At 31.4% G+C, this 25,313-nt stretch overlaps 1 protein-coding gene across 7 annotated transcripts in view; it reads right to left on the bottom strand.

The window, feature by feature from the left end:
- LOC129966737 (dystrophin-like) overlaps positions 1-25,313 on the bottom strand; it is a 249,446-nt gene that overhangs the window by 58,427 nt on the left and 165,706 nt on the right. For all 7 annotated transcript variants that reach the window (XM_056081284.1, XM_056081279.1, XM_056081286.1 and 4 more), the window contains one exon: positions 12,517-12,625. In XM_056081284.1, the coding sequence (XP_055937259.1) occupies positions 12,517-12,625 (109 nt within the window). The remainder of the gene's footprint in view (positions 1-12,516; positions 12,626-25,313) is intronic.

Below are 25,313 nucleotides of genomic sequence, written 5' to 3'. Positions count from 1 at the left end.
CATAATCAACATTCCGCATTTCACCAGTTAATGCTGTTTTCGAAGTGTATCCTCGTCATGGAAAAAGTACATTTTGCGTTATGACGTTTATTATTTTTTATACAATTTAATATATAATAAATTTATATAATTTATATTATATAAATATATACAAGTAGATTTATATAATTATTTTATACAATTTAAATACACATTTTCCGAAGAGGTCGAAACAGTTAGCTGGTTGAGACTAAAATCAGATAATAAAGTTCTACTTTAACTGTATACTGCAGTCTAAAAGACGAATTTAAGAGTGAAAGTAACAAAAATATTGCATAGTTTCAAACCATTTTACTCTAGAAAATTAGGACAAACAGACCAAAAATATATTACCCATAATAATGCAAAATTAAATATACCAATTTTCCATATATTTCTTTATTAACCAAATCACTTCTGACTGATTAAGAAGAAAAATTTGCTTGTCAACTTATTTCAAGAAAACTAAAGTTAATTTAAAAAAGGGGAGGGAAAAAAACTGAAAAGGACAGAAAGAATTACAGGAGCCTCGAAATCCTTATGTTTTACGATTCTAGAAAGCACAAGGAAGTAAGCAGCATAAAATAAATGAACTTGAGTTCAGGAAAGGGCGATTATGTGTTGACAGATACGTAAAATGGCCGTTTACTCACGGCTAGCGAGAAAAGTACCATCTGGCGCAGGAAACAGATGGTTTTCTGTCAGCTTATTAAAGAAAACAAGAAAGGGAGGGGAGAGGAATACTCGTCCATTATTATCGTTCTCGATCAAGCAATCCCTGACAGAAAATGTGTTGTAACTGAGGGAATAAATAGTTTGACGAAAGTTGTTACATACAGCATAAAAAAATTTGAAAGAAAAAAAAAGCCAAATATTTGTTCCTTTTTTTAGATTCAAGGAAGTAAAATGCATACACATAAATACACTAAGGATTCGCGCGTATCATTTTACATTCTTTTAATAAATTCCAACAAACACATGATAAACTGAATTGGCAATGACGTAAGCTAATGTAACGGATATCCCCAAAATTAACGGATCAATGATTATTGTGAAGTCTGCAACAGCAATTTCAATTATGAATGTTAACATTATCATGGATTTTTTTCCCCCGTTTCCACTTACATCGTACTACGACTGATTTAGTATAAGTAAAAATCAGGATTTTGCCATCAAACTTAATCAGCTAACTAAACACTATTCTCAAGTGTGCATATAAATATCTAAAATTAAAGAAAAAAAATCGTCGCTAAAAGAAAACAGTTTACATTTTTTATAAACAGTTTCAATGTTTTCAAAATAATAGCAATATTATTTTTAAAAAAAACAACTGATTTAACCCTTTCTAGGGCCGTGGGAAGTATGCTTCCCACCAAATCCATCAATCTTTGTATGAAATTATGTAGGTTGGCATAAGTTCTGACAAATTTTTTTAGAAAGACAGAAACTTAGATTAGAAACTCTTTATCTCACACAAAATGATGTCTCTTGATTTGTACTTAATTATTAATTAACCAAATTAATTAATTAATCAAATTAAATTTATCTAATAAGCTAAACGAATCCCTTTTCTTATTCTAAATTCAAGCCTCAAAATATTTTAACATAATATGACTAGAAAAAAATGGTCCTTTAAAGAGTTAAAAAACCTTTTTTTTTTTTTTCTGCAAAAGATGGCACAATTTTTTTCTTTATTCTGGACAAATAATTTCATTTAGGTGCGATACGATTCTTTAGCAGTTAATTAATAGAAATAAGAAAAATTATGGCAATATGAGCCGGAGACCAATTTATGACAAATTAATAAGAAAATCTCTCGCTGCATTTTTAGTACATAAAACTAATGTTCAGAAAACTGATACTTTGTAGGCATTCTATAATACAATAAGAGAAGAAATATTTTTTTTATCCGATTTAGTTTTTGTATACAATAGGAATTTTTTTTTGGGGGGGGGACGTTTAATTTAATGCAAACTCGATAATGCATGCATAATGCCTGGTGCTGCTTTTTCGTAACATTCATTTCGCCTCCTTTAGGTATTTCTATTTTGTTTTCCTATAAATACGTTTTAATTTAAATCATAGGTAATATATAATCTAAGAAACATTACAGTTCAATTTGACATTGCCACACAGAAAAAGTAATATAATGTCTGCCATCTCTATTTTTAATTTCAACAATAAATTAACACTTCCAAAAATAGCAGAAAACAGTAGATAAAACATAAGAAAAACAACACATTTATTGACAGTCTTTAAATATATCCAAACAAACAAAGAAAAAAAAAGAATGAAATGAAATGGACCACTTGAAAGCATGGCAACTACTTTCTTTCCTAAGTGACTGCCTCGTGCTACGTACCAAGCCAGCAAAATCGCCAAACCCCATTAAGTCACCAAAGAACTCCCGTCTTAGGAGAAAGTGAACTGTTTCCGATGAAGGTAAACCACAGCTCTCCTGAGAACACAATTTAACAAGAAGGGCAACACGCGCTGCGGGCAGAAATTTTCGCTTACACAGCAACAGAACGGTTTGGATGGGAATTTCCATTTGTGCCCGGCATCATAATTAGAGCCAGCGATGAAGAATGTGTAAATCGCCGGGAGAACATGCTGAAATGGGACCGAGAATTGTTAATCCCGTTTACAAGATTCGCCTCGGTGGAAAGCTCATCAGCCATCCAGTCCCTTCCGCCACCCAATAATTCTCCAGGGCGAATACACTTCTATGACGAATAATTGTTAGCACTTCAAAGCATCCAGCAAAGCAGGGCGTGGGCTTTCTGCGAAAAGGATTTGGATGGGATTGACCGAGAGAACAAAAACCAGGGGGGATTTAGTTAGTGAAATAACTGGATGGGAAGTAATTACTTACTGAAGCAATCATCGCTGTTATGAGAAAAAACAAATAAGAAGAAATGGATTTTTACTTTCTCGTATACGTAGTATAGAGAAAGTATAGTTATCGTCGAAAAATTCGTACCGGAGATTATGATGAATCTCCAAGTTCTAGATCTCCCTGAGTTCGAAAAATATCCATCTGTCTGTGACTAAGATAACTCAAAAACGTTTTGATCATGACGGATAAAAATTGGTATACGGCCTTTATGCAGAATTTATAGATTTCTATCAAATTTTAAGTTAAATCCACTCAGAGGAAGTCTGTCTGTCCGGCTGTTCGAATATAATTTAGCACGATATCTAAGAAATGAAGAAATCTACATAGATAAAATTCGATGCATAGAATTAACATTTATAGTCTAGACAACTTTCAAATTTTAAGCCAAACCCAACAAGGGCTTGACCGTCTGTCTTTCTGTACTTTCGGAAACATGTAAACGTGATAACACAAACACGCAATGGCTTAAATATATCAAATCTGGTAACAAATTTCGTAACTATAATCGTAGTTTTATATCAAATTTTTGTTTCAATAAATTGAGAAAAGCGCGCCTGAAACATAAATTCGATTTTCGGATACTATTAACCGCATGTCAGGATTTAATCGCCATCAAACTCGCCAAGGATGACACCATAGATTCAATGAAAATACTATATTCAAGCCAAAGTTTAATATTTCGTAACTATTACACACCAATGCCATGGTAGGCCTCCTCTAGGATAACATCTTTACTACAGAGTATGCCAGAAAGTTTCGGAAAGACCACACCCGCTTTTTTTAAATTTAAGTACAGAAGCCTATTCTTAACACGAGAGCAAATAAATAAATAGTAAAATAAGAACTGATTGTTATTGAATCACATTGTGGTTACGTATGAGTAACAATATTAATAAAGCTGTAAATGTAAAAAGGCAAATTTTCACTTTCTTTACACTCTCTCTTTCTCTTGTTAAACTAAAATTCCCATTCCTCCTCAGAAATGGGCCATTAATTATTTTCTCTCATTTACAACTAACTACTAAGTACTATCCTCAGACAATTTTGTAAAAATATATTGCAACCTTATTTATATAATTTGGGTATTTCAGGAAAAGAAAAAAAAAAATGAGAAATTTGATTAAATTAATATGAAAAAAAAAATCATTGAAGTGAAAGTGAGTAATTATGCAAAAGGAAGGTAATTGGTTTCTTGGATACAACCTGATCCTACAAAAAATACAGCAAAATTCTCAAAATATGGGATCAAATAAAGCAACAATATACAATAATATAGTACAATATAGTATAGCATATAGTACAATAATATAGTACAATATAGTATAGTATATAGTACAATATAGTATAGCATATAGTACTATATAGTATAGCATATAGTACAATAATATAGTACATAGTATAGTATATAGTACAATAATATAGTATAGTATATTGTACAATATAGTATAGCTTATAGTACAATATAGTATAGTATATAGCACAATAATATAGTATATAGTACAATAATATAGTATAGTATATAGTACAATAATATAGTACAATATAGTATAGCATATAGTACTATATAGTATAGCATATAGTACTATATAGTATAGCATATAGTACAATAATATAGTATAGTATATTGTACAATATAGTATAGCATATAGTACAATATAGTATAGTATATAGCACAATAATATAGTATAGTATATAGTACAATAATATAGTATAGTATATAGTACAATATAGTATAGCATATAGTACAATAATATAGTACAATATAGTGCTACAATAATATAGTAACACTGAATCCCATTAACATAAAGGAAAACTTTTAGAATTCGGTGAGGAAGGAAATAGAAATTTCTTTTCTATGGATGTGAAAATTTCGTTGCATTAAAGAAGATAATTCTTTATTTTCTGATACCCACTTATGAATGTGACTTAACACCACGAGAGTACAAAAAGATCTATTTTTTCATAATACATGATGATGAAAATTTTGTCGAAGCAAACAGCTAATAAAGGAAAACGAATTTTATTACTAACTAGCCGCCTTTGGCGACCAGCAGGTTCGCCAATCTTAATGCTCGTTAAAATTTTAATAATTAAATATTTTATGTAATTCCTACTTTAATAGCTTCTTCATCAAATATTTTAAAGCTTCAAATTTTGATAGTCATGTAATTCACTCATAATATTATAAAGGCCTTCAGTCATAACGTAATATTATCTCTCTAATTTTCTGTTAGCTCCCGTAGAATTTATGCTTTAAATTAAAGTGGAAAGAATTAATCTGCAATTAATATCATAATATATTTTACTGAAACAAAGCATTTTTTTATAATATGATTACTGATAACAGAGTCACTGAGCGTTTAAACTTTATGGGCACTAAAGAATATCTTTCTTAATTTATGTGATATCTCAAGAATTTGTCAACAAAATTTTCTGAAATTCATCATGAACAGATCGATTCATTAACAATGTTTAATTTTAAATGCATCAAACACTAAGAAAATAAAACGAATCGTTTAAAATAATCGGTCGAACACAGGTTTAAAAAAAGTACTTAAAAAACGATGTACTTAAAATTATAAGCATATACAAAAAATATATAACTAACATAATTACAATTTAATTACAAAAGCATGCAACTAACCTAAAAATATTTTAAATCAAGAATCATCCGTTGATAATATTGTCAACAATCAGAACACAATGCACATGCATGAATTTCCAATGCCCGTTACGGTAACGCAAATGCTTGAATTTTTCGCTGTGCAAATTAGAAATTTTTAATTTCCTTTATTCTGTGTTATTTTAATTCAAAAATACTTCAGAATGAATCTGATAGATCAATTAATTAACAATGTTTAATTTTAAATACATAAAACATTAAGAAAATAAACAGAATCGTTTGAAATAATCGGCCGAAAAATGTTAACCCTAGCTTTAAATTAAAGTGTAAATGGTTAATCTGCAATTAATATAATAATATTTTTTACTGAAACAAAGCATTTTTTAATAATATGATTACTGATAATAGAGTCACTGAGCGTTTAAACTTTATGGTTCCTAAAGAATATCTTTCTTAATTTATGTAATATCTCAAGAATTTGTCAACAAAAATTTCTCAGATTCATCATGAACAGATCGATTCATTAACAATGTTTAATTTTAAATGCATCAAACACTAAGAAAATAAAAGGAATAGTTTAAAATAATCGGTCGAAAACAGGTTTAAAAAAACTACTTAAAAAACGATGTACTTAAAACTATAAGCATATACAAAAAAGTATATAACTAACATAAATACAATTTAATTACAAAAAAATGCAATTAACCTAAAAATAATTTAAATCATTGAAAACAGGTTAAAAAAAAAACTACTTAGAAAACGATGTACTTAAAACTATAAGCATATACAAAAAATATATAACTAACATACATACAATTTACTTACAAAAGCATACAACTAACCTAAAAATAATTGAAATCATCCGTTGATAACGGTTGTCATGGCAACAGTCTGAATGCGCATGCGTGAATTTTCTTCGCCAGCTCCGGTAACGCAAATGCGTAAATTTTTCTACGCCAGTTGGGGTAACGCTATGCAGATTATACATTTTTAATTTCCTTTATTCTGTGTTATTTTAATTCAAAAGTACTTCAGAATGAATCTGAAACATGGATTAATTAACAATGTTTAATTTTAAATGCATAAAACATTAAGAAAATAAACTGAATCGTTTGAAATAATCCGCCGAACAATGTTAACCCTAGCCTTATTACTGTTGGGAGAAAAAAACGCTGAAGTCTTACTCATTTGGCGGTGGAGAAAATGGAAGATTTTTTTTGGCGGGAAAGTTGGCGGTGGGGAAAATCGAAGATTCTTTTGGCGGGAAAGTTAGTTTTTAATTAATAATTAAAATTCTAATTAAAAATTCCAAAAAAGGGACCCCAGGTGCACATTCCCGACCTCTAAGGTATACATGTACCAAATTTGGTAGCTGTATGTCAAATGACCTGGCCTGTAGAGCGCCAACACACACACACACACACACACACACACATTGAGCTTTATTATAAGTATAGAAAAATCTAACTTCACCGTTTTTGTAACAAAAGCTATACTGAGAATCTATCAGTTTCTCAGGATCTTATTTTAATTCTACAGTCTAATTTTTTTTTAATTCCCATTCCTCATCCAAGCTTTTATCAGATTTTTTTTTTTAAAAAAAAAGAACAAAATATTTAAAAATTTGTCAATACAACAACAGCAATCGTTATTGAACTAATCAAATAAAAAAAAACTAAAACAACTTCCGTCTAATTAATTCAAATACCCAATTAATATTTCAAAATACAAGCCATCATTCTACGCTTATGAAATATTTAATATTTGTTTGAAATACAAATAAAAATTTTATTTCTAAAAATGCGTGTGCACAAACAAATTTCCATTATTTTATTTGCTCCGAAATGCAGCTTCGATAACTCTACCTCTTCCGCCCACGCATTTGAAAAAGTAAAGATGTTTCGATTAAACTGAATATATCACGATTCTAAATTTACCGAAGAAGAAGAATACTGTTCAAACATAAAATTGTTTCTGTGTTTGTTTTTCCTTTATATCCTAAGCCTTAAAGTAATAAAATACATTTTGCTTATTGTTGAGATACTTAACCTTTTACGAAACAAGCATCGATCAATCGCATCGTTAAGAGATAATCTCCATTTCAATATTAAAAAAAATGCGTGGGAGATACATCTTCAAAAGACATCGTATAAATTTAAATATTTATTAAAGAAACACTTTCAATAAAGCCGATTTAAAAACATCTTCAACCTTAACATTTGTGCTCTTCTTGTCCAAATTAGAGTTCGCAACATGTCTACACCAACTCAGTTAGTTATTTATTCATTTAAATCTTTGTTGAACTGTCTTCTTTAAATTTCCAACTTGAAAGACTTTTTCAGTCTACGAAATATCTAGCACAAACTTTTTTTTTTCATTTCTTTTATTCTTGTTTCAAAATGAATGTTCTGAAAGAATCTTTTGCTCTTTTTCTTCGAAAAAAGCATCTGCAACAACTTCAAGTCCATTCCGTGTGCGCTTTGGCGATTATTCACAATCTGTTGGTCGTGCAATCGAAAAGGATTCCTGGCGCATAATGCGACACGGTAGGAAATAATTCGATTGGTGATGAGTGTAGGGGGGGAGAAGGGAGTTGCTTCTTCAAGGATTGGAACAGCGCGAGGAATCTAATCCTGGGCGACCGTCGAGGCGGAATTCAATTTTGAAGTCCCCTACTCTCTTCAAAGAACTTTCTCTCGCTTAAACTCTTTTTTAGCGCCAGCTGCATCAGTTGAGCTGCTCCTGATGTCGTTTCTATTGATCATTCAAAAGTCGCGATGAACTCTCCTCATCGATTAACTATTTGAAAAGAAGCAGGACATGTTAAGCTGAGATTTGGATTTCTTTCCTTTATCGGCTTATATCCGCTTTTGTCTCCGACTTCAGCTCAGCGATTTTTCTAGAATTTAGAATGTTTCTCTATATCCGCAAGGAAGATAAAATTCTTTCTGAGTCTGTGATTATTGCGTATTAAATAACCAGCGTATAGTTACAGCACTTTTAGAGTCTATATTCAGAAATAACACTATACAGAGCCTGACAGTGGTAGGGCCTACGAGGCAGCTGGCCTGGGCCCACACATCAGAGGGGGGGGGGGGTCAAATCGAATATAAAGTTTATTTTATATTTCCTTCTTGAATGAACTTTTTTTAACATTGCTTTTCAGACAAAAAAGTCAGAGCGGGTCCCCAAAGAAGTTTTTGCAACGGGCCCCAATTAGGCTAAGTCGGGCCCTGACACTATATTTACTAGAATAATACGCTTTATAAATGATATTTGTTTAAAACAACACATTTGTGAATAAAGCTTCTCAAAATACAGTGGATACCCTAAAAAAATTATTTAAATGTTTATTACAGCTGACAGTTCATAGTATTTAAATTAGCCAATAACACCAAAACAATTTTAAAAAAAAAAAAAAATTGATATCTTGCATATGATAGAGCTGCACTATTCATAGATTAAATTTGTGCAAAATTTACATTCAAAAAACATTTTTTTTCTTAAAAATTAAATTTCTATCTGTGTTGTTATTATTAATTTCTTTTCTTTTCTTTTTTGAACACTTTAGTCATAAGAGAATGAAAATGTGTTTAGTTTCAAAACCTGTGGGAATATTTTCTCTTCAATTTTTTTCTTCGTACACTAATCCATTATATCGCGTTTTGTATTTTACAGAATAGTGGGGGGAAAAAAACAGAATATGGATTTAGTTTGTCTTCCACTTACTGGATCCACAATTTGATATATATCTATAATATTGATGACAAGACCACGTACAAAATTATATTTGTCTAAATCGTTAAATTTTTTTTTTTAATTATGTATTCACATAGTCACAAATATAAAGGCTGGCAGATGATCAACTCTTTTGATGGATTAGGTCTGACATTAAATACAAGTCTACAATACTAATGATAAATCTGCATGCTTAATTTCATCGATCTAGACTTCCGATAGGTGGATTTCAATATTTGATCGAATTTGTAAATGTGATGAAAGTACAAACTCAATTTCACGTCTTTCGGTCATTGTGTTTTTGGGTGTTATGTTCGCACACCGACAGAAGGGCATAATTAAAAAAAAATAATTAAAACTGGCGAAAAATTAAAATGAAATCTACGATCTCAAATTCCAAGTTATCATTGAGAACATTATTATTTTTAAATCATTATTTGTCTTAATTAATTTAAGTCATTAACCAGTTTAAACCGGTTTGAAACAATCACGAGACCTCTCTATCGGCCTCTATCCCTATATATATATACAGGGTGTTTATAAAGTCCCGGACCCATTTTGATGTTTAATAACTCATAAAATAATAAAGATATAAACAAACTTATGGCATTTATTGATGGAATAACTCATATATTTTCCTTTTCAGGTTTGAATATTTTTACTTTTGTAAATATCGTCTGCGCGTGTGGTTAATTTCAGATAATTTCATTTTCCAGTCTAAATATCTGTACTTTTCTAAATATTGTCTGCTTATTAATTGCATTTTTCTCTCTTTTGTTTTTGGCAACTATTGCAATGTTATGTTTACTTTTGATGTGTTTGTTCTATGTAGTACTTTTGTATGTGATGTTTTATTCGAGCGGATATTAAGGAGAATGCATACACCACAAGAGAAAGCACAGATTTTATGGTGGTTCATAGAAATGAAATCGATAATGCAAGCACAGAGAAATTTCAGAAGAATTTACCAAAAAGATCCTCCATCCAAAAACAGCATCTTGCGGTGGAAAAAGAATTTTCTAGAAATTGGAAGTATCGAAGATAAGAAACGTTCCAGACGTCCTTGCACAAGTGATTTTGATGTTGAGCGTGTCAGAGAGACATTTTTACACAATCCTAGAATATCTGTGAGATCAGCGGCAACAGAATCGGATATGCCAATTTCGACGGTGTACAAGGTTATTAAGAAAAAATTAAGACTGCATGCATACAAAGTTCAAATTGTTCAAGTTTTGGAACCGAACGATAGATCTAGGAGGATGGCCTTTGCAACAGATATGCTAAGGAGGATAGAAGATGCTGCTGATTTTCTGAAGAGCATAATGTTCTCCGATGAAGCATCCTTTCATGTTTCTGGCATTGTTAATCGCCATAAAGTGCGCAAATGGCTCTGTGGATGCCGACATGCTTGTCGCTACCTGGCGTGAAATTGACTATCGACTTGATATTCTCCGTGCTACGAAGGGGGCACACGTGGAAGTTCATTGACAAGGGTCATGAAACTTTTTGAGTCTATTTAACCATTTATGTTATTAATTTAAATCTATCTTTATTATTTTATGAGTTATTAAACATCAAAATGGGTCCAGGACTTTATAAACACCCTGTATATATGATAATTTTTTTAAACTTCAATTTTCAATTTTTCTAGCTGGCAAACAAAGTTTTGGAACTCGACCGATTTTGAGATGAAATAGCAGCTATGATGTCATAGTTCTACGTCAAACTTTTAAAAACGTATCTGCTTTCAAAGAAGCATGCGTAATAATAAAGCAATACTGGTAAAAGCAGGTAAAAAAATGTATGCGATTAAAAGATGATGATGAAAATTGCCATTTATGCTTTATTCATTGCCTACGCGATTTTGAGCTTCAAAACTTCCTAACGAAAACAACATCATGTCCTCACATGATAAAAAAAAAAGGATGAATCATGGAAAAGTCTGATGATTCCTCAACATTTTTACAACTGCAGGAATTTCTCTTTATACGCTTCATATACAGAAAGGTAAAAACTGTTTATGCTTTTTTTTTTTGGTCAATATTTCAAAATTTTTCTATTAACTACATTCGCCACAAGGGAACATGTGCAACGATTTTAAAGAAATTCAATGGAAGCACTTAATGCGTATACACAATACAGCGCCGGCGTCCTGGCATAGGGGTAGCGCGTCTTCCCCGTGATCTGGGCGTCCCGGGTTCGAGTCCCGGTTTGGGCATGGTTGTTCTTCTGTTGTTCTATCTGTGAGATGTGTGAATGTGCCCTTCTGTAAAAAGGGGTTGTGCAAGTGAATGAGTGATGAGTAGCAGAGTCGTACTCTTGGCCCTAGATGGCGCTGCTATAAAAAATAAGAGACGTCCCCCTCAGGCTTAAATCGCTGTCTTCGTAACAGCAGGCTTGTCAGTGGCAAGTGCCATAAGAAACAAACAAACAAACACAATACAGCAATGTATGCCGTCACACTTATAACTGTCGCCCACCATCCAATCCGATGAAAATATCAGATTTTCACTACTGATTTCATGCGAGTTATTTTCTTCTCTATATTGGTATAATACTGGCAGGTGGTATTCCCCCCCCCCTGTTTGGGGAGGTTCTCCCCGATTCAAAAATATTCACTTAAAAAAAAGAGAGAGACTCAGTCTTACTTTCCAAAACTAGAAAACAAATGATGTCATGATTGTTAAGCTGAAATCCACATGTCATATTATTTCCAAGCGATATCAAAACACCCAGCAAAATGCATACGAGTGAATGCATTCAAGTGGCAAATATATTTTTTTCTCATTCTTTAAATTTGTTATAACTACTTTTTAATATACAACAACAACAAAAAGTGAACAAGAAAGCTAGAAAGTCATGCAAACTTATTCTTATGAATTTAAAATTCATATATGCACATAGCTCAGCTACAAAGCAAAGCAGATATCAAAAAATCAAAAAATAAGTACAAATCTTTAAACATAAATTAATTAGAGTTGCAAAGGACAAAATATCCTTTGCGATAATCAGTAAACATTAAAAAAAAAAAAAGAAGGAAATGAAACTTTAGCAATATTAGCTATACTATTTGTTGAAAGAGAATCAAATTCAGTGCAAATACTTTAAAAAAAAATCACAGCTAGGATAATAATCGGAAAGTAAAGAATAACATCCCCCAAAATTTAATTTTTAGTTGTTGCAAAAAGTTTAACAAGTCACGACGAGAACGGAAGAGCAATTAAATTCCAGTCCTTACCTCTAGCTTCTAATTCCTTGTTGTAATCTCCTTTCTGTCTGAAATGTGCGACCGCCGCTAATAGTTTCTTTAATTGCACATTTTTCTGGTCTTGCTCGTTTAGGAATTTCTGGAATGAAACAAAGAGAAAGAAACTCAAAACAAAGCATTTTTCTCGCTCACCTAAAAGAATATTTCTAAAGTTTGAAGTATTTCCCTTGGTGAAAAATATACTGAGATTGATAGAATCAGATAAGATAAAAAAAATAATAAATATCAGAGAATTTATAACATGTTGTTGAAATTTTAATTTAATTTGTATTAATATTAGTTTCAAGGAGATTTCTGATTGTATACAATTCATTAATTTTCATAATGAATTTTAAGAGAAAATTTTAATTTAACATAGTGATTCAACATACAGCTTTCCAAATTTCATTCAGGAATTTCTGATTATTATAGTAATACAGTTTTCTTTATAAAATGAAATTCTCACCACTACAAAACGCAGAAAAATATGTTTCTTTATAACATCAAACTTACAAAACTATTTTATAATTAAAACCAGCAGAAATTAAAAATTATATGTAGTTTGAATCTCTAGATCGTTGGATAATAATATTTTACTGTTGAATCATCTCTCTTTCAATCATTTTTTATATATTTACTCTTACTTATAGCAACGATAACATTAAATATTGTAATAACCAACGTAAATATAAATGCAATTTTGTAAACAATAAAAAAATATGATTGCAAAATATAATTAAACACATTTAAAAATACTTTAAAATAAATTATTTAGAGAGAAAAAAAAATTATTCCGGAAGAAAGTTGGTATAATTGATATAGCTGGTATAATTTAAAATAGTAAAAAAATATGGTAACATTTTATTTAATTTTTAATAAATTAAGAATCCAATTAAATTTTAAAGATTATTTAATAAGCATCTACTAAACAAGGTAGAATTGTGTACCCATTTGGTAGTTTAAGGTCTAACAATCTGCCCTGTACAGTTTTTTGGACACTTTTTAATCATGCACGTCGTATGATAAAAAAAAAAAAAAAAAATGTCTATAAACGGTATTATGTTATAAAATATAAAATCATTCAAGATTTGAAGAAAATCTAGTTAATGATAATAAAAGGCATTATCGGCAATTTTACAGATCTTATTTTTGCACTTTAAAGGGGTCCCACTTCTTTCACATTCATATTACGATTAAAATAATTGATATTTCGTTATGAATAAAACAATAGATAGATATCCTTTAGAATAATGAAAATGCCGTTGAAATGCAAAAATATTTCAACGTCTCCAAATCAAACGATTAGAGACAATATCAATTTCACAAAGATTTTAAGACATGCTAACAATCGAAACTCACAACAGATCCTAAAGCTAATTTATTACACTTTCATTTTTCATGATCTGAAACATTTTTTTCTTTATTTAAATAATTTGATAACTGAAATATCAAATAATCAGATACTTCAAATATCAAAATAAATAAATTAATTAATTAAATTAAATTTTAAAAAAATTAAATACTTTATAAAGTTAGATAATATCTATTGAAAGGAACTGAAATTTACTTGACACAAAAACTATACCGAAGTAAAAACTTCATTGCGCATTTTTGTATTACATATCCGTTGTAACAGATCGAAAAATTACTAAATTATTTATAATTAAATTTCGTTCGTTTAGTTTTGCCCTTCCCTTTCTTCTTCAAATTTTTCATTTGTTAATTAGTCTTTAAATTAAATTTTAAAATATGAAACTGAATAATAAATATACAGTTTTATATAATTTTCATCGTTTAATGCACATAAGACCTCCCCCCCCCAAAAAAAAAGATAGATAAATTTTCTAATAAATAAAAATTTTGAAATAAAAGATTCTTCGCTTTAGAAATATATAAGTACGCTTTAGAAATATATAACGTTGTACGGTTTAGAAATATATATTCTTTAAATATGTGTTTAGAGAATATAAAATGCTTAACTATACACAAACAACTCCATAGACAAATATATTTAACTAAAATTTATATTACTAGAAGCAAAACAAATTTCATATACAGCTTTCAAACTTCATAAGATTTAGAATAAAAAAACAGCAATTAACCCTTTAAAAGGGCATTTTTTTCCCATTCATGGTATATTAAAGTAATTGGCTTAGGAAAAGTGATTCATTTAGCTTATTAAATAAATTTAATTTGATTAATTAATTAATTTTGTTAATTAATCATTGAGCAGCAAATCAATACACACATTTTGTGAGAAATAAATAACTGAAGCATCTATCTTATTGAAAAATTTGTCAGAACTTATGCCAAACTACATAACTTCATACTAAAACGGATGAATTGCGTGGAAAGCATATTTCCCACGGCCCTAGAAAAGGTTAACAAATAACCTGAGACATACTCTTAGAGACTGACTACTGATGCATTTATTATCTAAATAAATTCATCAGTAATATTTAGTTGTATGTATAAATGTGAATGTGTAGAAAAAAATTTATATAAAATTATATAAATTAACACTTATTTATTAAACACTTATATAAAAACACAGCGAATTCCCAGATTTTACAAACTTAAATCGATGGATTACAGACACGACTCACAGACGTCAATAAAATCACTCCAAGAAATTAAAATAGAGAAAACCCCAAATTTTCGTTGCAAACACACAAAGCAGATCTAGCCAAAACTACGGACGGAGAGCTGCCAACAAAAGCAAAGAAAAAGGGGTGCTCCCTCTTCCCGGGCAAAGGCAACAACCTCATCTTAGGGCAAGGAGAAGAAGCCCCAAGATGTCTTTAATCGGTGGCAACACGATCGATGGCCAGACGACACAAAATGACCCTCCCCTTTCCACTTTTCCCGGCCGTCTTTTTCGAACAGGGCTAGTGGGGATGAGAAGAGGATGCCATGGACCGGCATATCCAATTGAACGCAAGCTAACATCCGGAAAACTAATTCTCCATCCATCTCATTAAATTACTTTAAAAGAGGAGTTAGCGTCGGAGAGCGTGAGGGAAATAAGCGACGAGGAAGCTACACATAGTTGAATCCTGCTTGTATTTGAATATAAAGTGCAGTGAATTTAACTGAATGCCGGTTTGGAGAAACAAAAATCAAAAATCAATTATTATCGATGTCGTAATAGATATTTAATGCCTGATTTGAAAGCAATAAGAATAAAGAAGGAAGAATTAAGTGAAATCAGTTCTTCTCTTGTAATTTCAATAGCGATTCGGTATCGCATAAATATATAATATGAATTCATCATACAGCGGAACGACTCAATTTGAATATTTTTACTTTCCCGTGTAAGCAATATAGGGAAAGTATAGTAATCATTAAAAAAAAATTTGATGAATCTCCGCGTTTTAGATCTCCCTGATTTCGAAAAATACATTTTTGGGAAATGTCCGTCTGTCTATCTGTGACAAAGATAACTCAAAAAAGATTTGAGTTAGATGGTTACAATTTAGTATACGGTCTTGACATCAAATTTGCAGATTTCTATCAAATTTTGAGTAAAATCTATTAAGATGAAATCCGTCTGTTTTGATATTCGAATGTAAGTTAACACGATAACTATAAAACGAAAAGAGCTAGGTAGATGAAATTCGGAATATAAATTTTGAACAAAATCCAACAACGAGTTGACTGTCTGTCGGTCTGTGCTTTCAGAAATAAGTAAATGCGATAATTCCAACAGGCAATGATTTAAATTTATCAAATCTGGTATGTGAATTTGCGACTACAAGTGCAATTTTTGTCAAATTTTTGTTTCAATTGGTTGAGAAACACAGGTCTAAAACACAAACTCGATTTTTGAATACTATTAAAGCATGCCAAGAATTAATCGCCAAATAACTCGCCAAGAATGCCACGATAGATTCAGTAAACTATTATTAGCTTTTGTAATTATTAGACGCTAATGTCATGGAATAGGCCATGCATTCTCTGGCATGACAAATTTATTAGAGAGTATACAAGAAAGTTTTGTGGAGACCACTCCAGCTGGTTTAGTTCGAATTTTCCATCAGGTCTCGAGAATATCCTGTTAATATAAACGGTAAAATATCATTTAGTATTTTAAAAAAAAATGCTTGCATGTGTGGGTGTGTGCGCACGCGCGTTATATTTGCATACTCATATCAACTAATGCATAATTTCCCCCAAAATTTTAATAGCTTTTTTACCATATATGTTAAACCCTCCGGGGGGCACCTCGAAATGAGGATGAGATGCTTCCGGCATGGTGGTTGGATCTTGTCACCCTGGAGGGGTACACTAATAAGTGGGGGATCTGACTTCTCCCATCGATGACGGGACGTACTTCCTTCGGGGAGGGTTGTACCGTGGCCGATGACGGCCCTTAGGAATCAACCACAGTTCCCACCAATGTTTCTGTTGCGGCGGTCCGGTCATTCAGTTTTATGGTTTAAATCCGTGTGCCTTCGTGGCGGGTCGGAGAGTTAGATGGCTGACTTACCATATATGTTACATCAACTATTTATTTCATAACTCCAAAGAGATTCGAACCATTTTATTGAACTATTGCAATTTATTATTCTATTGCAATTTACATGAGGGGTCAGAAATTGAAATTAAATTATCAGCAAAGACAGAATACAATTTGAAAAAGATTAACCTAAATACTCATGACATTATGATAATGACATAATGTCCCATGATATCATAATGTTTTTAATGTCATTATGATAGCATGGGATTTGACTCTGTTAGGAAAATAGATATACACAACAAACAGAACATAACACTATTAAAATAATACAGTTTTATTGGTCGTAATTTAATGCTCAAAAATACTTTGTTGATGGAATCATAAAAATCAATTGTACATAACATATTTAACTTAAAATGAACTAATCTATTATTGAGGGCGTACCAGTAGGTCGCTGAAGGTGGTTTATATGAATATATATGATAGTGCAAATGAGTCCAAAAGACAACTACATTACATAACCATACTGCGATTAACTGCCTCATGGGGTTCATCTATAAATATTTTTACAAAACAACAAAATGTTTGTTTTCAGAAATGCTATCGGGCATAGTGATATTTTTTAAAAAAATTCTGTGCTTTAACAAATAAAAAAGAAAAATTGTTGTTCCTAACATTGCAGATCAGTCTAACTGCCATGGAAAGTATCAAATTATGGGGGAAGGGGTATACTTAAGTACAATTTCATTGATTTAAGTTGTTGGGTTGGCCGTCCAAAAGAGATAATTGCATTTGCTCATGGATAAAGCGACAGGAAGAGAAGTTTTTAGCAATGATTTTTCGCTTTCAATAGAAAGCTATTAGACTAAGAGGAAAAGTTTAAATAGAAAAATTATGAATTTACAAAGAGTAACGATGCATCATAGGTCGTCAAAACAACTTAAATAGTTCAAGAGCGAATTTAAAAAGAAACAAAAAAGCAAATTCGGGGAGAAAAAAAATTCGACAACTGCCTTCCCCTATCCCTTTGTAAGAGAAAGTTGAATTTTTCGAAATGTAATGCAGATATTAATCTAAAATTATTATCAGATATTAACCGTCAGTGTAACACATACTCAAGTAGTGTTATAACAATTTCACACAAACTGAAATATTATATATATTTCCGAATTTACTACTTTTTAAAATTTACACTTTGCCTATTTAAGCTATCTTAAAGTTCGACAGGATATAGTATAGGCCTTTTTAATTACTTTTTATTTAAAGTTTTTCTCCTTAAGAACCTTTTTATTAAACAGGAAAAACCAAACTTGTAATTAAACAGGAAAAAACCAATATTACAATTGCCTACTCTAATTCTGTTCGATATCAGCGAGCAAATATAATGGCTTGTTCTGGATGACCAATCTAGCAACTTAAATCACTATTTTTTTAATAATTTTTTTTTACCATATCAAATTTGGTCAAATTATATAATGAATACAAAGGTATTCAGTACTAAACTGCCGCATAATGGTAAGTGTGGCTTGGTTTCGTTTCTTAATGTATTGTTTTTTAAAGCAACACTAGGGTTATTTTAGGACGGGCCTCTTTGTTTTGAACCGCAGTCAGATGATACGGCCGTCACTTGAATTGACACTCCTTTCACCAAAGTTCTGCATCACACCAGAGGACATTTGATCTCGACGGACTTAGCGAGCGTTAAGCCCGCAGATCTTAGACGACGGTTCTTCGATTGCATCAGGTCTTAAACCTGAAACCCTCCGAGCCTGAAGTCGAGACCTTATCACAAACAGCGGCTCTTGGTAAGAACGGCTAAATGGATATCTGGCACGTGATATCACAGTAGCATGACAAATGCAACTTTGCATTCCGCTCATCAACGCACCGTTATAATGTATCACATTATTTTATCTCCAAGCACGATGTCCGATGAATGCAATATTAGCATTCATTCCACAGTATGAATTGAATAAAACATGAAAGATAATTCATAGATGTCTCACAGATATTGTTAATTCAAAATATAGGATTAAAATGAAAGATTTAGCTATTGTTAAAAAAAGGGGGGGTTTTTTCTTAAATAATAGTTCCAAAAAGTACTCCCTCCCCCATTTAACAAGGAAAGGAACTCAAAAAGTTTTTATCTGTCATAGGATAAGTTTTAAGTGCATCACAGAAATCCTTGGAGAAAGAAGCTTCCTTATTATATTTCAGTAATATGAAATGAATCTATAAATTTTTTGTTTGATTATTATATCGCTTTGAATATTATAGCAAAGTTGTAAAAGATACTTCAAAGAACAATCTCAAAATATTTCTATATATCAGTCTTCAAAAGCAATAGTCCAATGTATTTGAATATAAAAGATTTCACACGGCTTTAAAACCAAATTTTCAGATAAAAATCATATTATGATATGCAATTATACTACATCATTATTTCAGCTTCTGAACCTTTTTTTCTTCAAAGGCTACATTTCAAACGTAAAGTATTCTCAATTTAATTGAGATCAAAATTTTCATCTAACATCGACCCATAAAAACAAGGGGGGGGGGGAGGTAACAAAAAGTTAATTTCTCCAGTAATGTTCTTCTTCTCCTAAGTACAGCAAAAGAAGAAAGGAATCGTTGAACAACTTAATACAAGAAAGGGCCACACATCCAATCCGAATACATCCTCCTTTGCGCCTCCGAAAACAAAGGCAGTCCAGAAAGCTATTTAAAGAAAACAATTCGCAGGTGGAGTAAAAATAAAAGGAAAGCGAATAAAAGCGATAAAAAGGAAAAGAAGCGCTGACAAGCTCATTGGGAGGACATTCTACCCTAGCACTGACAGGAACTCCAGTTTCACTCCACTCTTTATTAAAGGGAGAGAAAACAAAACCCAAAGAACAAACTTATTTCGCTCCTTCGAATTATCTCCGGGTCCTTTTGAGGGGTCGTAGACACATTGACAAAGCACGTATTATCGCCGGGACATTTACAATTGAAGACCTTCAGCAACTAATGAGTGCAGATGAGACCGGCTCCCGGCTTTAGTCTTAGGTTTTTCCAGCATCGTTAAAACCGTAATGAGGTGACCAAAAAAAATAACAAATGAAATACCCGTAAATGCATATTTGATCGGCAGCAAACTAATTAGAAAGATTAGAAGCAATATTGACGAGCTTGTGCTAGCAAAAAATAAATAAATAAAATCTAAACAAGAAAAGTTAAGCAAATTTATATCTTATTAGACGATGTGTTCATTAGAGCTAATCAGTAAAATTAAATGCCAAAAATAATTTGTCAACATACAAACTTTATAAAAAATAATAATTTGATGCATTTCTGTCCAATTCTCTCACATAATAGTTAATCCAAATATGAATCTGAACGCATCAACCATCTTTCAACAAACTAAATCATAGTAGATCCTAAAATATAGATCATATTTCAGTTCTCGATGGCATCATACATTTTATCAACTGACAATTCCACAAACAAATAGCAGCCAATGCTATTTATTTTACTCTTCGTCAAACACATAGACCGAATAAACAAAATTCTATTTATGTTACATTTTTCTTTATTATTTGCAGTGTTTACTTTCAAATTTTATCCAAGAAGAATGTCAGTAGTACTGGATTAGACGAAAGATTTATTTCCTTCTACATATGTAAGCTTTTGTTCAAACCTACAAATACTGCCAAACAAGGAAATATTCATTTTCATTTTTCGAGAGTTTTTTTTTATCAACACTTTGAATCCTAAAAAACAGATTTTTATAAAAACATGAACTGTATTAATACAAATTATGACAAAGATATTCGTTGTGGATTGTGAGTTTGATATGCTTAATCTATGTGGAAAAGAGCCCACTGATTTATAGTTAAAATTATATCAAAATGCCCTAAATTTACGTGTAATGAGAAAAAGTATTGCCTCTCAAGCTACCTTAGTGTGTCTTAATTGCATCCTTTTTTCTCCTGCATTTCTCATATAGCGATTCGCATCTCATCTGCGCACCAAACTCATCACATGCGGTCATGCGATCAAACCCAAATAGAAAAATGCATTATTGCCCAAGTCTTTTAAAATGCAGGTTCCACAAAATCTCTGACTGAGTAGAAGTGCACGCGCAATGATATTTAAAAAAACAATCTAATTTCAGTCAGGAATAAAAAAGTCCCTAGAACTGCATGTATCAAAATTAACTATTAAGCTTTCGCACTAATAATCAATATAATCCATTTACCGTTAAACAATCCACTCAAATTAAATTCAATGAAATAAAAGAGACGTCCAAACGAACGCTATAAACGAATCTTATGATGAATGGAAAGACGAACAGAAATGCCTGATGCCAATCAGAAATTTGCATAACAAAAATAATCATGTAACATAAAAGCGCAAAATTCAAAATCCAAATTATTTTGCTAGAGAAATGAAATTCTGATGCTCTATAAATATAATATGAACCCACCCCCCTCCCTCTCCCCCCAAAGAAGTTAATAAAATCCTTATGAAAACAAACTACATGACATTATCATTTAACTGCTGATACACTTTAACAATGAATTACACATTTGTCATTCGATTCATTATCTGTATTGAAATATTCAACTGCTTAAGGCCATGATTCTTTCAGAGACTTCATTTCCATTGCCTCCATGCAAGCAAATGAGTCACCATTTGCATAAGGCATTAAGACAGAGAGAAAAACAGACCTTATGATTCCACTCGCATCCATCATAAGCTGAAAGACATAAGTAGCAAAATGGAAGCCGAATGTCTGCTTTCAGATAAAGATACTCTCCATCAGCCGCATGTGAGGGCCATCTGGTTATTCTCCCAAAGGTACCATCTATCCAAGCAAATAAAATGAAACGAAGCAGCATCATGAATGGTTAATATTTTTGGAACAGAATTCAGGAGGCCATCTTGCCCACAATATTTAAATTGAGAATAAGTACAGTAACATACGTTGGATATTATGGAGTATTGCATATTACTTTTTTCATTTCTATTTCATCTCGTATTAACCGAACCGGACTAAACAAAATATAGAAATAATACGAAATGTATGATGTCACAAGGAATAAAATGCAATAAAAAGGAAGGGCAAGGATACAATCAACACAATGACTTCAATTCTACTTTCCTTCTTGTAAAAAAAGCAACTGAACCAAAAATCAGATTTAAAAAATCTAGTAAATTAACAAGAGAAATATGATAAACTTATATAACAGAAATTTCACATTTATAGAAAGGAAAAGAAGAGGTAAAAAAATAATAATGATACAGTTTCAAGTCCTCTGAGCGAATGTAGCAGAGTGGTTTGCTTTCGAATGATTTTAAACTAAAAATTACTTATGAACTGAAGTTAAAACTCCTCTGAAATAAATATTCTTCACAAGCTATCTTCTGAAATAAGCAGAACAGATAAAAGCCATTCAGAGTTCTGAACAGTTCAGATTGCTAAAACTTTGTCCGAGCAGAATGATAACTTCTCAGCCAGAGATATTTCAAATCGAAACCAATCATTAATTCGATCATTTTAATAATTTCACGTTTTATATTAATCTTTTTTTGTGTAGGTATTTAAGAGAAGAACATACAAATTTCGAACAACAAAAACTACAATAGAGACCTATTTGCATTCCAAAACATCTATGCATCTAGCTCTAACAAAGCATGCACTATCTGTCCAAGTCTCACAGTTCGAAAGCATTTTGCACAACTTTCAAATAAAAACATTTCACCTTGTTCCTATATTGCAACCTCGAAATGTGCTACTCTATTCAGACTATAGAAGATTTTTAATCGCGCTTTATTCTTCCAATTTCCATTTTGATACTTCGCCACATGAAAACCAAAACCAAACCGCTATTTCCGCAAGACTGGTAGACAAAAATACATATGCACCAATGAGGGGAGAGATGTGAACCACTTACAAAAAAAAAAAAAGGTTCACATCATTCCCGTTTACGATCCATTGTTCTTTCATGCGAGCATTATTGAACTGACTGGGCGGAATAAACGCACTTTGGAGAACGATTCGAAAGAAGTTGATAAAAATAAAAAAGTCCCAAAGAAGGATGGTGTCGCATATCTCAGACGACAGTGCGATGCAAATTCCTAGCGAGAACACCGTGGCCTTACGACGATTGTGAAAGTAGCGTTGCAAAACGTGACATGGGGCTTTTGAATATGGGGAGGATTTGGAGCGGTATGAAGGCTCCTGATCTTCAGTATCCCTGATGAGAAATACCGCCCTAAGTACGTGAGTCGAATTCCTCCCGAATCCGGAGACACCCTCTCGCATTCCAATAAGGCATGCTGGCTTAAGGGTGACCAAAACGATTCATTCCACGCGGTGATGGAGTGAAACTGATCGTTGGTCGAGCTGTTGTCTCCCTTGCCGTATTATAGTGTCATTATATCTATTTCCTTTTTGCCAGCTTTGCTCCCCATTATAATGTATATAATCTTTCGTCGGCGCTGTTTTTACCCCCCGTTCATTAGCACCCAGAATTTCGAATCATTGGTGGGATGACATTTTCGGGATGGGGGTGATGATAAATATTAAATCTATAAAAAATAGGTTACCACTTATAGCTAACAAGAAATTTTTTAAAAAAATTAAACTTCTGATTCAAGATTAGTAATTCAGACACATTTTTAAATGAATGAAAGTATATGAAATTGACTGTTTATTATATTTACCGACATTATTACACAGGATGTCCATAAATGAATATCCCAGTTTTGCAGGTCTAGTTTATATTTAAATACAGTAAAAGTAAATTAAATACAGTTCATCGGGAATATTCAAAATTCATCACTGTTCAAAATCAGTTAAATAAATTGTTCATCGGAAATAAAAAATAATAATTCAATGTTTAAGACATCCGATCAGACTCAGAGAAGATTTTTCAAAAAAAAACAAATATTTCAATATATTATATATATATATTACTAATATAAGGATACAATGATGAATAAATCTGAAATTATTTAAATATAAACGTAGCATATTTTCATATTTTGATTTAAATTTTAGCATTTATTTATACAATCTAGGATTTTTCTTTGTAGCATTACATGCGTATCTTAGAGGGTAACTATTGTCTAAGAATTATACTCAAAAATAAAATTTGTGCGTGTAATATATGAAATTACGGAAGTTAGGAATTTGTTCAACAATATTTATATTAAACAATCATAAATCCACTTCTAGAGCATTCAACATCAAATCCAAAGTTCATTACAATCTGTACAACACAAAGAGCACTAATTATAAATTTTATTAAGATATCTTGGTTATTTTTTTGAGATATGACGATACTCGTACAGTAGAATAATGAAAAAACTCGTTCTTCGGAAAATGCTTAGAAAGTTTTTAAACGCTTATAAATAAGCATCACTTACATGTCAATAACTTGCTGTAATTTGGCTTCCAATAGAGATAAAATAATTGATATAGAGATAAAATAAAGATATCATTGGAAACAAACACGTACCTATTTTTTGACACTGTAAAATAAATAAATATGCGAATCTTCATCCAAATTCCTGTTTTCATCCTATTCGGATTACTTAACTGCGTATAAGTGTTTACTGTCAGTCCTTTCAAAACTGCGAAGGATACTGAAGCAGAACGACAGTTCATCCCACAATTTTTCCACGTGCCTCTCTTTTTTTTTTTTTTTTTTTTTTTTCCCAAGAGTGAAGTTTAGAAAGAATGATGATATACATGTAAGGAATTAGTATTTTTTTTTTTCTTTCTGGGGCTATAGCAAACAGCAAATGTTTATTTTACAGTGTCAAAAAATAGGTACGTGCCTGTTTCCAATGATATCTTTATTTTATCTCTATATCAATTATTTTATCTCTATTGGAAGCCAAATTACAGCAAGTTATTGACATGTAAGTGATGCTTATTCATAGGCATTTAAAAACTTTATAATCATTTTCCGAAGAACGAGTTAACACAGACGCTGATGCACTTAAGGCATGCATATTTGCAGAATTTTAAAGCGTCACATAAAAAAATGCTAAAAAAATATGGGATGAGTTACTATACCGCTTTGATATCGTTCGTATTTTTGGAGGAGCTTAAGGTGAACTCTTATAACTGTGTTGAATTTAAACTTTCAACTGCTTTTTGTAATTTCGAATGAACAAAAAAGATTGTCCTTTGTTTTGTTTTCTTTTGACAACCCTGTAAAGTTGGGATATTCATTTATAAATACCCTATGCATTTTTTTTTTATTTTTTTTTTTTATTTTTTTTTGTGATAATCAAGTCTGAAAAGAAATATCTCAGATTTTTGGTAAAA

This window comes from Argiope bruennichi, chromosome 4 (genome assembly GCF_947563725.1).
Source record: "Argiope bruennichi chromosome 4, qqArgBrue1.1, whole genome shotgun sequence".
NCBI classification, from domain to species: domain Eukaryota; kingdom Metazoa; phylum Arthropoda; class Arachnida; order Araneae; family Araneidae; genus Argiope; species Argiope bruennichi.
The sequence above is the reverse complement of the archived record's forward strand: the minus strand, read 5'-3'. Positions and strand labels throughout refer to the sequence as shown.